Raw genomic sequence first — 15,658 nt, forward strand, 5'->3', positions numbered from 1 at the left:
TTTATATAACAACCAATAATGTCACGGATTCTCTAACTACTTGAGAGATTGGTGAGGGAAATTAACTACTTTGAGTACCTAATGTTTATTTGGGAATAAGGAGAAAATTAAGATTTCATTACACTCTTCTATATTGATTAAAAATTTTTAAATTACATTTACACTAATAACAGTGGGCATTTTTTTTCAAGTATTTTGTATGTAAATCTGTTTATAAACCCAATACCTTGGGTACACTTTTTAAAAATGGCTTCAAGTAGTAAGTGTTCCCAGTTACAATTAATAAAACTTCCATTAATGACAGATTGATAAAAGGTTAAACCTTAATAGTCATGTTCTGGGGACCTCACTAATAACCAACAAAAATATTGTTCTAGAGGCATAAAATCAATTGGGCCACATTCTGATGATGGCATTCACTGATTTACAAGTTTCATTTACGGAAAATCAAGTGGCATCTCAGAGTAATGTTTGGGACTGTGCACAAATTAGGATCTGTTTTACTGGGATCTGTTCAATGTTTATTTTGGTAGTTTATAAAAGTACACTAAAATATGATGACAAAAACTAAAAGTACATGAACGTATGGTTGTAAGAAAAGTACACAGGCATCATGCTCACTTAAAGGTAATGCCATTAATAACCAGGAATAACCCAACATTTAACACTTTTTAATTAAATAAAGAAAACAATGTAAAAAAATGATCTATGCTTGTTTCCAAGATACCCTAAGAAAACAAGACTTAGTAATAGAAATAAATGTGGAAATTGTTAGCTCTAAATAGCCCTATTAAGTGCTATCAAAATATGCAGGGAACAGCTACTGTTTTAGAAAACCTACAGAGAATTTAGGCTATGAAGAGGGAAGGACACTGAGAGGAAAAAAAAAACCCCAAAACTGAGTAATTCCCTCTCCCTCTTTCTCTTTCCTGCAGCCTGCCATCTGAGAGGCTGTCAATACAAACTCAATTACCTGTCAAGGGTTAGCCGTGGGAAAGATACAACTTGTTAACAAGCACAGGATGGGTCCTGAAAACACATTGTACCCATGGCAAGGGAAGCACAAATAACCAAGGAATTAATAAAGAAAAGCTACACTGAGATGTTGCTTTTTGGCTTTACCACAGTTCATTACTGAACAATCACCCTTTTGCCAGATTCTATACATTAATATTCCATAACCACATCCCCCCCACCTCCTCCCAAGAAACCTGTAACAACTAAATTAATCAGTATTAAAATCATGAATAGAATAAAATTAAATATTGGCATGACAAACAGATCTGGTAGCACCCCATTATGGATGTCATGCAGTTTTTTTATTCGGAGTTTTTCTCGCTTGTTAAGTAACAGTAAAGTCTAAGTTACCCTGGTTTAAAGGGAAATCTTTTAGCCTAGACGATCCACAAGAAGAAATTAGCAACATGCTACCAATTCATCGTATTCATTAATATTTTTCTTTGCACTAAGCTATCCTGCATAGTCAAGTTCGCTAATGATCTTTTTAAAAATCAGAACAAGGAACTCCAAGAATAAAAAGCAGAAGTGCTAGTCAGAAAGTCAAGGTGGAAAGAGTGGTTCTTACTTGTGCAGTCAGGTACACACACACATATACACAAGAAGGTGCACTGCAGCTCCAGCTGGGTTTTCACTTCTTTCCCAACATGGTCTGCCCCCTAGTGGCAATCTAACACAAGGGAGCCAAAGTAGTGGGGCAGCCTTTTCACTAATAGTTAATGGCCAACTCTTAACTATCTGTGTGCCAGGGACTCCCCTAAACACTTCATAGGTTTTCATTCTTTCATTTATTTTTTGTAAGTTTTTTAAGTTTATTTATTTTGAGAGAGAGAAAGAGAGAGAACAAGCGCGCGTGCACGTGCGCGCAGGGGAGGGGCGGAGGGAGAGAGAGAATGCCAAGCAGGCTCTGCTCTGTCAGCCTGGAGTGACGACTGCAGGATCATGATCTGAGCTGAAAGGGTCGGTGGCTTAAGTGAGCCACCAAGGTGCCCCTGTATTCACCCTTTTAAATAACTGAATGAGTGTTTATTGTGGGATTACAACCATTTTTAGAACATTTATACTTTGGGGAGGGGTGGATAGGGAAGCACAGGTTTTAAAAACTGGCTCAAAAAGATTCTTTGATTACTTATTTGATCAGCCATTAGCACTCGTACATTAGCTGTAGTTTCTGAAGTTAACGCTAAGTATAGGAGACGTATCTAAAGGCAAGTGCCCATCTTTATTACACAAATTCCTAACTGAAGAGAATATCTAAAGATCACCAAGGATCTTTAGACAGCAAGGAAAAATTTAAGAAACTTTTGATACCTAAGAACAATGTTACTAAAAATTAGGAGTAAGACGAGTTTTTATGAAGGGCAGAAAAGCTTGTGTTAGGATTTCAAGTGGAAAAACAAAACCATGATTTAAAATTTTATGTAGTAGGGTCTCAACTTAAAGAATAAAAAATATTGAAGGAAATATACAGAAATGTCACCAATGCTCTGAGTTGGAGTAGGCAGGATTTTCAACGTTTTTGCCATAGGTTTCTGTATTTTCCGACTTAAAAAAAAAGATCACAGCGCCAAAAAACAAAACAGACTTTTAAGTTAAAGTGATAATTCTATTAATTCTATAAAATTATAATAATTCTATAAAATAATTGTGTAAAAAGCCTACAGAATCAGCTGAGTTTCCATTAATGACACAAATAATGACAAACCATTAAAAAACTGCGGGAAGTCTTTAGCAAGGTTTAAAAACAAAGATGTGATATGGATGATGTAAGTATTTGGCAGATGAATACGCTATAGTATTACAGTACATTCAAACAAGAACCACAGATTCCACTGCAGCCTGTGAAAGTGCGTGCGTGCGCGCACGCGTGTGTGTTTAATCAGACCCGATTTAAAGAAGAGTAAAATTACCGGCAAAGGAAACAACCATCAAAACTAAAAGGCAACCAATGGGATTGGAGAAGGTATTTGCAAATTAACTATCAGATAAAGGGTTAGTGTCCAAAAATCTATAAATAACTTATCAAACTCAACACCCAAAAAACAAATAATCCAGTGAAGCAACGGGCAAAAGACATGAATAGACACTTCTCCAAAGAAGACATCCAGAAGGCCAACCGACACATGAAAAAATGCTCCACATCACTCATCATCAGGGAAATACAAATCAAAACCACCAAGAGATACCACCTCACACCTGTCAGAATGGCTAACGTTAACAAGTCAGGCAACAACAGATGTTGGCGAGGATGCGGAGAAAGAGGATCTCTTTTGCACTGCTGGTGGGAATGCAAGCTGGTGCAGCCACTCTGGAAAATGGTATGGAGGTTCCTCAAAAAATTAAGAATAGAACTTTCCTATGGCCCAGCAATTGCACTACTAGGTATTTATCCAAGGGATACAGGTGTGCTGTTTTGAAGGGGCCTGTGCACCCCAATGTTTATAGCAGCATTATCAACAACAGCCAACGTATGGAAAGAGCCCAAATGTCCATTGACAGATGAATGGATAAAGAAGATGTGGTGTATATACATACAATGGAGTATTACTCAGCAATCAAAAAGAATGAAATTATGCCATTTGCAACAATGTGTATGGAACTGGAGCATATTATGCTAAGCTAAATTAGTCAGAGAAAGACAAATATCATATGATTTCACTCATATATGGAATTTAAGATAAAAAACAGATGAACATAGAGTAAGGAATAAAAAATAACATAAAAACAGGAGGGAAGAGGACAAAACATAAGGGACTCTTAAATACAGAGAACAAACTGAGGGTTGCTGGAGAGGCTGTGGCTAGGGGGATGGGCTAAATGGACAAGGGGCATTAGGGAGGACACTTGCTGGGGTGAGCACCTGGTATTCTACGTAGGGATGAATTGCCGGATTCTACTCCTGAAATCATTACTACATTACATGTTAACTAACTTGGATGTAAATTTTGAAAAATAATCGATTAAAAAAATAAAAATAACACTGACATTATGACTAGATAGGATTCAAGCATACACCGTGCAGGGCTGCTTAAGTGCTAGGAAATGCAACCACACTGGGACTGATAGGTTTACTGTTAATGATCATAAAGAATCTGCAGAAAATGAATATTTAAACCAGGGATTCAAGCATCTCTATCCAACCTCTTCTAGAACTCTAACACCAACTGTATGCATCTGAATGTTTATCTCCTTACTTTCCCTAACACAACACTATTCCCACATTTTCTTCATTTTTATGCTTCACAATCTTTACTGTCTTATGTTCAAATCTCTGTTCCAGTTGTAGAAAGTTCAACTCAGGGTCCAATCTTTCCATAATGTCCTCTTCCTCAATAGGAAGAAGAATGCCTATATTGTGAGAAATTATCTTAAGATTCACATAAAACAATTAGAAAAAATTGCATCCTTCACACATCCCCCACCCCCCCCAACCCTGTAAGATTATAAGCTCTCCAAGATCAGTGATGTTGTCTTTTATTTCTTTGGTCTCCCAAAAATGAAAGTGATATTATCTATGTAAAATGTTTCAAAAAACAAAACCCATAGAATATTTTAAAAAAAGAAGTTAAATTACTTTTACATCATAATGCTCTGTAACCGATTTTTACACTTAATACAAGCTTAATAAATTTAGTAAACTTAAAAACTTCCCACGTATTTTTCCAAGGCATCAACTAACCCTCTTGGTTGCTTTTTTTTTTTTTTAAACGTTTATTTTATTTTTGAGACAGAGAGAGACAGAGCATGAACAGGGGAGGAGCAGAGAGAGAGGGAGACACAGAATCCGAAACAGGCTCCAGGCTCTGAGCTGTCAGCACAGAGCCCGACGCGGGGCTCGAACTCACGGACCGTGAGATCATGACCTGAGCCGAAGTCGGACGCTTAACCGACCAAGCCACCCAGGCGCCCCTCTTGGTTGCTTTTTAATGGCTTTGCAAATGTCATTAAAATGTCGGCAAACATAATTTACACAGGTGGTTTAATTTAAAACATAGGTGTCGTTTAAATCATTCAGGCTGTTTCCAATTTTCCCTCCTAAACAATTGTGAAAGGCAATGAACACATAAGTCGATTTTTTTTCCCTTTAAACAACTCTCATAAATGGAATGCCCGGGTAGAAGACTCCTGTTCCATGGCCCCACGGTGCCTCCAGAAAGGCTGTGAGAATTTACACACCCTCAGTAGTATGTACGTGGCACCTGTTCCTTACTCACCAACACCAGGTATTGCTGTTAAAAACAAACAAGTACTGACAGCACATATTTTGATTAGCAATTTCTACTCTCTTTCATGTTTCCTACAACTTCCTATTTTTTTCTTTCATATCTGACCATTTCACTCTTCTCCTGAAGGCTCATCTTTACGTGCTGATGTGGAAGATCTGTACATGTTACGTGTTACATACATCATCCTGGCTTGTTGTTTGTTATTTGTATTGTTTATAATTTTTGACAAAGAACGAATTAGTTTCAGGTGTAACAACATGATTCAATACTGGTATAGACTGAAAAATAATCACCATAGTAAGTCTACTTATGCTTAACATCCATCACCATGTTTATAATGTTTTTGACAAAAGGGAAGTCTAAAACTTTTGTTGTCCTAATTATTAGTCTTTTCTTTTGTACTAATGTTCCTGGAAAAGGCCCTTTTCCATCCAAGTCTGCATTCTTAGTGCTCTGATCATTCTACTTTTTGTTTAAAACTTCGATCGATAGGGAACAGATTGGCCTGTAGCGTGTGAAATAGGAGCCTAACTCCGGCTGAAAAGATAGCCTTTGTCCCAACAAGACGTACTAAATAATCTATACATTTCCCTGATGTGGAACACTAATTCTATCACGTTATCAAATTAGCATCTCCCTTTTAAGTAGCAGAAAAGTTATAATCCTAAACCAACAAGGAAAGAAAGACTCATCCCTGTTCTCACCAGAGGAAACCCTGGCCACGCCAGTATTGCCTCATCAGAGCAGGTCTTCAACTCTCAACTGTTTAGCAGTCTTGGAAATAAGGGGAACAAAAGCAACCCTCTCCTCTTGTGCTGGATTTAGTAAATGAATATGCAGGAAGCAGTGCATTTTCTGACCTCCAAGGCAGACACCATGGCACCTGAGCCTGATGATCTTGTGTAAAACAATCAGGCGGCTGGATAAAAACATCTCTCATGCTGTGGTATCCAAAACAGCTTTAATGTGTGGTAGAAGCAAGGTAATTCTAGTATGTGCTATGTGTGACATCTTCCTAATCAACAGTAAACCAAGTTTTATTTAGAATCACTGCTGGCTAAACTCTTTAAATACATTGCAGCGGCTAGACCCCATAAGAATGGTTCTTGACTTTAAGTCGTTTTTCCTGCTTGCTTTAAGGATTTAAAATAATTCTGCATCCTGCAAAAGAACTCAGAATAAGCCCCTAGAATTCTAAGAACAAGGAAAAAGATTATCATAGTCACCATCCTGAGCAGCAGAGGAAGAAATCGTTTGAGAGCTTTTTATACAACAGTTCTATGAAGTCAAAATTACTCCTATCCTGGGAAGCATTCCCATAACATTCCATAATTCCAAATGAGAAATCTGAGACCTGGAGAGGCTTAGTAACCAGCCTAAGGTCAGGACACAAGCAGAAAGTGTCAAGACCAAGATTGAAACCAATATTCAATGCCTGTAAAGTATATTCTCTCTCTGCTCCTCTTTATTGTATTATGAGACAATGAAAGGGTCTTTGAAGTAACTGATTAACAGTTAAACTAAAAACAGTGACAAATACTTTTCAACTATGACATTAGCCTCAATTTAAAAATAATACCCAATGTTGACTGGAGCATGGTGAAGCCAACATTCTTACGTTGCAATCATGGTATAAAGGGATATGGAACTTCTGGAAAGCAATTCCGTTATCTGAGCGAAGTGACTACCAATATGCCCAGGTTTTGATTTACTTAAGCTACTTTTAAGAATCTGTCACAAGAAACTTCCCCCAACTTTCACAGTGAGAACTGCCCGTCATAGAATCATTTACGTATATGATACAGAGGTACCCCACATATTTAAGAGGAATAGTTAAAAGTCGCTGCACATGCTGAATGTAGTAGTCATTAGAAGTGATTACTCATGTTAAGAATCACTAAGACAGGACATAAACTTAGCTGGATTTTATTTAAAACCACAAATAAAAAAAACAGTAAAGGGTGATTTTTAAACTTCTACAGGCTAAACTTTTTAGAATTTAGCCAACTGCTATAATTAAATGAAGCAACAGTCAGCTTACTCTTCACCACTATTTGTTGTTTAAAAGATAAAAACTATCTCAAAACGACAGTACAATTATTTAAAATTTAATGCTTGGAGGAACGTGTTTGTATGTGAAACAATGTCTTCTGTATCATCTAAAAGACCATTTGCAAGTAGAATATGAAGGAAGTCAAGGCTCTCTGCAGTCAGAGCATCTTACAGCAGCTAGAAACCTTAGTGGTCGATCATTTTAATTACACAGAAAACTAGTCTCAGAGGTGACATGAGCCACCAAAGTCATCGGCTGTTTGGACACCACTTCTGAACACCAAAGCTGTTCCTACAAAAGCGAACACAGTGACTTCTTCTCAGTGGGCTCATCATAATACCAGGTTAGTTTCATGATTCACACTTTCCACTTCTTTTCTCATTGAATCAGGAGTTAATTCGCCATTCTGATAACCTTAATTGTCAAGGGCCACTGATACATCAAGGGTCAGTGATATGCTTTGGAAATAAGGCACGATGCCAGTACAACATTGTGAAAAGGAAAAATGTCTAATGCTAATAGCTTATTGTGCAAAGGGGATATAGTATGCCTAACAGAAAAATATCATTTATAAGTTAATAAGTTATAAGTTTACATGGTTATAGACTTGAGACATGAATGAGGAATGACTTTCCATATTTCACCTTTAATTCAGATTAAGATAGGCATATTAGATTTATTTAACCAGCTCTTTTACTGTGACCAGTATCAATGGCACCTTCCAAAGCACAAAAAAATCACACACAACTACTGGCCAAAACAAACCTGAAAAACCTGCATTGTGAAAACCACAAAAATTGTTGACACTGAAGAAGATCTAACTAAAAGGCAAGACCTCCCATATTCATGGACCAAAATACTTGATACTGTAAAAATGGCAGTACTCCACAAATTGATCTATAGATCAATTTAATTTTAATGCAAGCTCTATCAAAACCCCAGCTTACTTCTTTACAGAAATTGACACAGACCCAAAGGTTCATATGGAAATTCAAGGGACCCAGAATACCGAAAAGATCTTCAAAAAGAACAAGTTAAAAAAACCTCACACTTCCTGATGTCAAGGCTTATTATACCACAGTGATCAACAGTGTCATTTTAGCAAAGAGACACACAGATCCACAGAACGGATTTGTGAGTCCCGAAATAAATCCTCACATTTACAGGCAACTATTTTTAACAAAGGTGCCAAGACATTTCAATGATGGAAACATTACTGTTTTCAACAAATGGTGCTGGTACTACTGGATATCTACACGCAAAAGAATGAGATTGGACCCTGTATTTCACTGAAAAAAATGAATGGATCACAGACCTAAGCCTAAGAGCGGAATGTATAAAAATCTTCTAAGAAAACACACGCATAAATCCTCGTGAGCTTGCATCGAGCAATGGCTTCCACACGGAGCATCAGAAGTAGAGAGAAGATCAAGGTGGCCGAGGAGGGGGACCCTGAGCTTACCTCCTCCTCCCCTAGACACAGCAAGGCTTCAAATCTATATATAATAACTCTCTGAGGATGCCCTCAAGACTAGCAGAACAGCTCTTCTGCAGCCACAGATAAAAAGAAAAGCAACATCAAGAAGGGTAGAGGGGCAGAGACACAATATGCATGGGACCCATACCTCCAGCACAGCAGCACACAAGCAGGAGCTCTGTCACAGGCCCAGAGATCCTCCCTGAGGAACAAGGGTTGGTTCAAGCCCCACATTGGGCACCTTCACCCTAAGGGCCTTGTTATAGAGTCCCTATAACATCTGTGTTTGAAAATCAATGGGACTTCAACTCTAGGAGAGCTGGAGCACTACAGAAAACCACTACCCCATTCTTAACAGGCCTGTGCACAAACTTAGTGGCTCTGGGACACAGCAAAGCAGGAGCAGTTTGAAAAGCACCTGGGCTATAAATGAAAGACATTTGCTAAGTTTAAGACATGTGCTGAGGAGGCAGGGATTATAGGAACTTTCTCCAGGATGGAAGTGCCAGTGAGTGCCATTTTTCTGCCCTCCTGCCTAGCTGGCCCAACACTGGTGGACTCCACTTCTGACATTCGTCCTCTACATCACTAGCACCACCTGCCCTGCCTCAGTACTCCCCTGTGGATGTGCCCTCTTCAACACATCTCCAAAGTGGCTCCAGCCCCATCTCACCCAGCAGGAGGCCCTAGTTGGGACCAGTCTCCCCCCCTCCCCCCGCCACCACCCAACACCCAAGGAGCTTCTATCTGCAACATGCAACAGGCAGCCTCAGGCAGAATGGTACCCTTCCAAAGCAGATCCTTCCAGGAATTGGGGGAGGACTAGCCCCACACACCAGTTTGTCCACAAAAGCAAGGATCCAATGAAAGAGGAATGAATACACAGCCCAAAAAAGGAAGCACCATGGAATGCTTCATTTTGATGACCGGGGCGGGGGGGTGGTGGTGGTGGGGTGGGCTTCTGGGCCCCACAACATGGAAACAAACATACAGAGTCAGGCAAAATGAGGAGACAGGAATATGTTCCAAACACAAGAACAAGACAAAATCTTAGAAAAAGAACTAAATGAAACAAAGATAAGCCACCTGATAAAGAGATCAAAATAATGGTTATAAATAAACTCATCTAATGCAAGAGAAGTATAAAGGAAAAGAGTGAGAACTTCAATAAAGAGATAGATTACATTGTTACAAAATAACAATCCTAGCTAAGAATGCAATAACAGAAATGAAAAATACACTGGAGAGAATCAGCAGATTAGACAATGCAGAAAAATAGATCAGTAATCTGGAAGACAAAGTAGTGAAAATGATCCAAGCTCAACAGCAAAAAAGAAAAAAAGATTTTAATGAGGATACTTAGTGAATCTTCTGAGATAACATCAAGGATACTAATATTTGTATTCTGGGGCTCCAGATGGAGAAGAGGCAGAGATAGGGACAGAAAATATACTTGAAGATATCATGGCTCAAGACTTTCCTAACCTCGGGAAGGAAGCAGACATCCAGGTTCAGGAAGCACAGAAAGCCCCATACAAGATGAGTCCAAAGAGGTCAACAACAAAACACATTAATAATTAAAATGTCAAAAATGAAAGATAAGGAGGGGTGCCTGGCTGGCTCAGTGGGTAGAGCATGCAACTCTTAATCTCGGGATTGTGGGTTCAAGTCCCACAACGGGTGTAGAGATTACTTAAAATCTTAAAAAGATAATAATAAAAGATAAGGAATCTTAAAAGCAGCAAAAGAAAAGCAATTAGTTACATGTAAGGGAACTATTATTAGGTTATCAGCTGACTTTTCAGCAGAAACTGCAGGCTAGAAAGGAGTGGCACGCTATACTCAAAGTCTGAAAGGAAAAAAGCCTACAACCAGAAGACTCTCCCCAGCAAGATTATCATTCAGAGTTGAAAGAGAGATAAAAAGTTTCCCAAACAAAAGTCAAAGAAGTTCATCGCCATGAAACTGGCCTTACAAGAAATGTTAGATTTCTTTAAGCGGAAAAGGCCATAACCAGAAGAAATCAATGAAAGAAAAAAAAATCTCAGTGGTAAAAGCAAACATATAGTAAAAATAATGGGCCAACCACTTATAAAAATAGTGTAAAGATGAAAAGACAAAGACAGTGAAATCAATTGTATCTACAATAGTTAGTTAAGGCATACCAAAATGAAAAGATGTAAAATATGACATCAAGTACATCAAACATTGTGAGAGAGGGAGTAGAAATGTAGTGCTTTAAGTAACCACCAATTTAATACAGACTGCTATATATATAGGGTGTTATATGTAAATCTCATGGTAACCACAAACCAAAGACCTATAAGAGATACACCAAAAAAACAGAGAATAGAATCCAAACATAACACTAAAGAAAATCATCAAGACACAGGGAAGAGAGCAAGAGAAGTAGAAGGAAATAGAACTATAAAAACAACCAGAAAACAAAATTGTAATAAATTCATACTTCTCAATGATTAAATGTAAATGGACTAAATGCTCAAATCAAAAGACATAGACTGGCTGAAAGGATGAAAAAACAAGACCCATCTATATATTGCCTACAAGAGATTCCTTTTAGATGTAAAGACACACAGACTAAAAGTGAAAGGATGGGAAAAAAATAAGCCACACAAATAGAAACAAAAAGAAAACGGTCAACAATACTTCTATCAGACAAAGCAGACTTTATAAGAAAGACTAACAAAGAAGGGAATTACATAACAATAAAGGGTTCAACCTAACAAAAACAATTTAACAATTATAAGCATCTATGCCCCCAACATAGGAGTACCTAAATAGATAAAGCCAGTATTAACAGACATAAAGGAAGAAATTGCCAACAGTATAAGAGCAGGGGACGTTAACACTCCACTTACATAAGTAGACAGCATTCAGAAAAAAATCAATAGGGAAATAGTAGCCTGAAATGACACACTAAGCCGGATGGAATGAACAGCTATAAACAGAACATTCCATCCACTACCAGAAAAATACATATTTTTTCAACAACACACGGAACATTCTCTAGGAGAGAGCACAAGTCACAAAACGAGTCTCAATAAATTTAAGAAGACTGAAATCATTTCAAGAATCTTTTCCAACCAAAATGGTATGAAACTAGAATAAAAATTAGAAAAAAAAAACTGGAAAAGATACAAACATATGGAGGATAAACAACATGTTACTAAACAACAGATCAGTGAAAAACTCAAAGAGAAAATAAAAAAAATACCTTGAGACAAATGAAAACGGAAAAACATTCCAGAACCCACAGGATGCAGCAAAAACCTGTACTCTGTCCACACCACCCAGAGTAACCTACAGATTCAATGCAATCCCTATGAAAATGCCAATAACATTTTCCACAGTACTAGAACAAATAATCTGAAAATTTGTGTGGAACCACAACAGACCCCAAATAGCCAAAATAATCTTGAGAAAGAACACAGCTGGGTGTATCACACTCCCAGATTTCAAACTATACTACAAAGCTGTAGTAATCAAAATAGTGTAGTACTGAAAAAATAGATACATAAACCAATACAACAGAACAGAAAACCCGTAACTAAACCCATGCATATAGGTCAATTCACCTATGACAAAAGAGGCAAGAAGATAGAGTGGGGGAAAGACAGTTTCTTCAATAAATGGTGTTGGGGAAACCGGAAGCTACTTGCAAAAAAATAAAACTGTACCCCTTTTTTACACCATACACTAAAATAAACTTGAAATGGATTGAAGAGCTAAATGTAAGACCTGAAACCATAAAACTAAAAGATAGGCAGTAAACTTTGACATCAGTCTTGCCAATATATATATTTTTTTGATCTGTCTCATCAACAAAGGACAATAAAAGAAAAAACAAACAGGACTGTATGAAACTAAAAAGCTTTTGCACTGCAAAGGGAACCATTAAGACATGAAAAGGCAACTACTAAATGGAAGAAAATATTTGCAAATGATATATCCAATAAGGGGTTAATATCCAAAATACATGAAGTTTTATAATTCAACACCAAAAATGAAACACAACCAAATCAAATAAGAGTCCAAATAAAAAGTGGGCAGAGGAACTGAATAGACATTTTTGCAAAGACATATTGATGGATAACAGATACGTGAAAAGATGCTCAATGTCACTATTCATCAGGGAAATGCACATCATAACCTCTATGAGATACTGCTCTATACCCATCAGAATGGCTATTACCAAAAAGACAAGAAATAACAAGCATTGGTGAGGATGTAAGGAAACCGTCATGCACCATTGGTGGGAATGTAAGCAGGTGCCACCACTATGGAAAGGAGCAGGGTGTTTCTTCAGCAAATTAAAAATAGAAATACCATATAATCTGGCAATTACACCTCTGGATATTTATCTCAAGAACATGAAAACACTAATTTGCTTTTGTTTGTATTTTTGTTTGTTTGTTTGTTTGTTAACAACCAAACCCAGCACATTCGGCCAGTATGCAGCCCAACGCAGAGCATGAACTCACAACCCTGATATCAAGATCTGGGCTAATACCAAGAAACAGACACAACTGACTGAGCCACTCAGGCACCCTGAAAATGCTAATCTGAATAGATTTACGTACCCCTAGGTTCACTGAAGCATTATTTGCAACAGCCAAGTATGGAAGTAACTTAAATGCCCATCAATAAATGAATAAAGAATAAGTTATACATATACATATATATGTATATATGTATATGTATTACCATAGATATATATATCTTGCAAGTAAACACACACACACCCACACACACACACACACACACACTGGACTATTAGCCATAAAAGAGAATGAAAAGATGCTCAATATCATTATCCAACAGGGAAATGCAAATCAAAACCACAGTGAGATACCATTTCATACTCATTAAAATGGCTATCATAAAGAAAGATAAAAGCCAGTGTTGGCAACAATGTGAAGACACTAGACCCTTCATACACTGTGGTGGACATATAAAATGCTGCACTTTGGAAAACATTCTGGAAGTTTCTCAGTTAAACAGAGTTATCATACCATCTAGCTTCCTATTAAAGGCAATCTGATTTTTTTTTAATTTTTTAATGTTTGTTTATTCTTGAGAGACAGAGAGACAGAATGTGAGCAGGGGAGGGGCAGAGAGAGAGGGAGACACAGAATTGGAAGAAGCCTCCAGTCTATGAACTGTCAGCGCAGAATCCGACATGGGGCTTGAACTCGCGAACTGTGAGATCATGACCTGAGCCGAAGTTGGATGTTTAACCAACTGAGCCACCCAGGCACCCCAAAGGTTATCTGATATTTAACATAAAGTCATTCTACAGCATATTAGCTCTCTTTTTCTCCCAAATACCAGGATGTGCTAAAAAAGCAAAAGAAAATAAAAATCTCCAAGTGTGTAAAATAGTTTTTGTTGTTGTTTTTAAATCAGAAAAGATTTGGTAAAAATATATTAAAACTCAGGTGACCAGGGAACTTTAGAATTTCAGTCACTTTGGACGGTTGAGTCTTCTCTAGCTTTAAGAACTTAGAAAAGGTTAACAATTGTGATATAATTCCCTCACACGCCCTGCCTTATTAAGCTGAGAAACTGGGCACAACTTGGAAACAGTGAGGATATTCATTATTACCTGTATTACGTTATCCACCCTATTTTCTTTAATTACTATCTAAATACAGGGCATCCTAAATTTATACCTCCTGCCTAATTTCCTGAAGAGAAGGCCCTTGTTCGTTTCTGGCTCACCACTATATTCTTAGCACTCAACACGGTCACAAGCATGATAAACTGTAGTCAATGTGCTATGATACTTTTCTCCCTTGTAAATTGCCATTGTAATCTTCGCTCCATGTAGAAGCTACGTAACTGTCTTATAACTGGATATTTAATAAGAGGATGCAGGTGGCAACATGGGGACCTGACTGGCTATAAATTAAATACGGGAACTGCAGTGAATACACTTTATGAATCTTTATGGCTTCTCAAGAGACAAAACTTTTAGATTCCCAGTTGTGGTTCAAATGGGTGAGGCTGCAAGCTGTCTTAGAGACAGATCCAAGTATGTTCCGTAGAAGTGTAAGAAAGAACAGAAAAATGTTAAACTGCTGAATCGTTAAAAGGTATTAAAACCTGATGTGGAGATTTAGCGATGAAAGACTACCCAATTTTAAAAGAACATTTATTGTAGAAAAAGTATGCTCTCCACTTTAGATCACATTTTTAAAAAATCATTTTTAAAAAACTAAAATTATCGATTATTAATAAAACATCCTTTGGGATCAGATAGCTTGTCAATCATGCTGATCAAGTTTTAACCTATGCCGGTCCCAGCCATAATCAGTTGAGTTTATGCCACAAACCTGAATTCCATTTTAAGCAAAATAGTGAAAAATCATTGTAAGTACATTTAAATGCTTTCAACGATAACATGACTTTACAAAAAGATACTTTTTTTCTCTCTCCATATTTAAAGTTGTCACTTACCCACATTAAAAGCCGTAAACAGATTTTTTCTTGAGGGACCTAAAAAATTAAAGAAATATTTGTAAAATACTCATGTTTTGAATGAAATATCACACAAAAATTAGCTATTTTAAAAATTTTTATTTTTTAAAAAAACTTTTTTTAATGTTTATTTATTATTGAGAGAGACAGCATGCAAGCAGGGGAGGGGCAGAGAGAGAGGGAGACACAGAATCCGAAGCAGGCTCCAGCCTCTGAGCTGTCAGCACAGAGCCCGACGTGGGGCTCAAATGCACGAACCAAGGGATCATGACCTGAGCCTAAGTTGGACACTTAACCAACTGAGCCATCCAGGCGCCCCTAAAAATATTTTCAAAAACAAAAACAAAACAAAGAATATTTTCTAAACAAAAAAAAAGGTATTTT

At 37.4% G+C, this 15,658-nt stretch overlaps 1 protein-coding gene across 6 annotated transcripts in view; it reads right to left on the minus strand.

Moving 5' to 3' along the window:
- The window catches only part of MTUS1 (microtubule associated scaffold protein 1), a 172,158-nt gene that overhangs the window by 52,313 nt on the left and 104,187 nt on the right, over positions 1 to 15,658 (minus strand). For all 6 annotated transcript variants that reach the window (XM_078445378.2, XM_060653058.3, XM_060653060.3 and 3 more), the window contains one exon: positions 15,254 to 15,292. In XM_078445378.2, the coding sequence (XP_078301504.2) occupies positions 15,254 to 15,292 (39 nt within the window). The remainder of the gene's footprint in view (positions 1 to 15,253; positions 15,293 to 15,658) is intronic.

Source organism: Panthera onca, chromosome B1, assembly GCF_046562875.1.
Source record: "Panthera onca isolate mPanOnc1 chromosome B1, mPanOnc1 haplotype 2, whole genome shotgun sequence".
NCBI lineage: Eukaryota > Metazoa > Chordata > Mammalia > Carnivora > Felidae > Panthera > Panthera onca.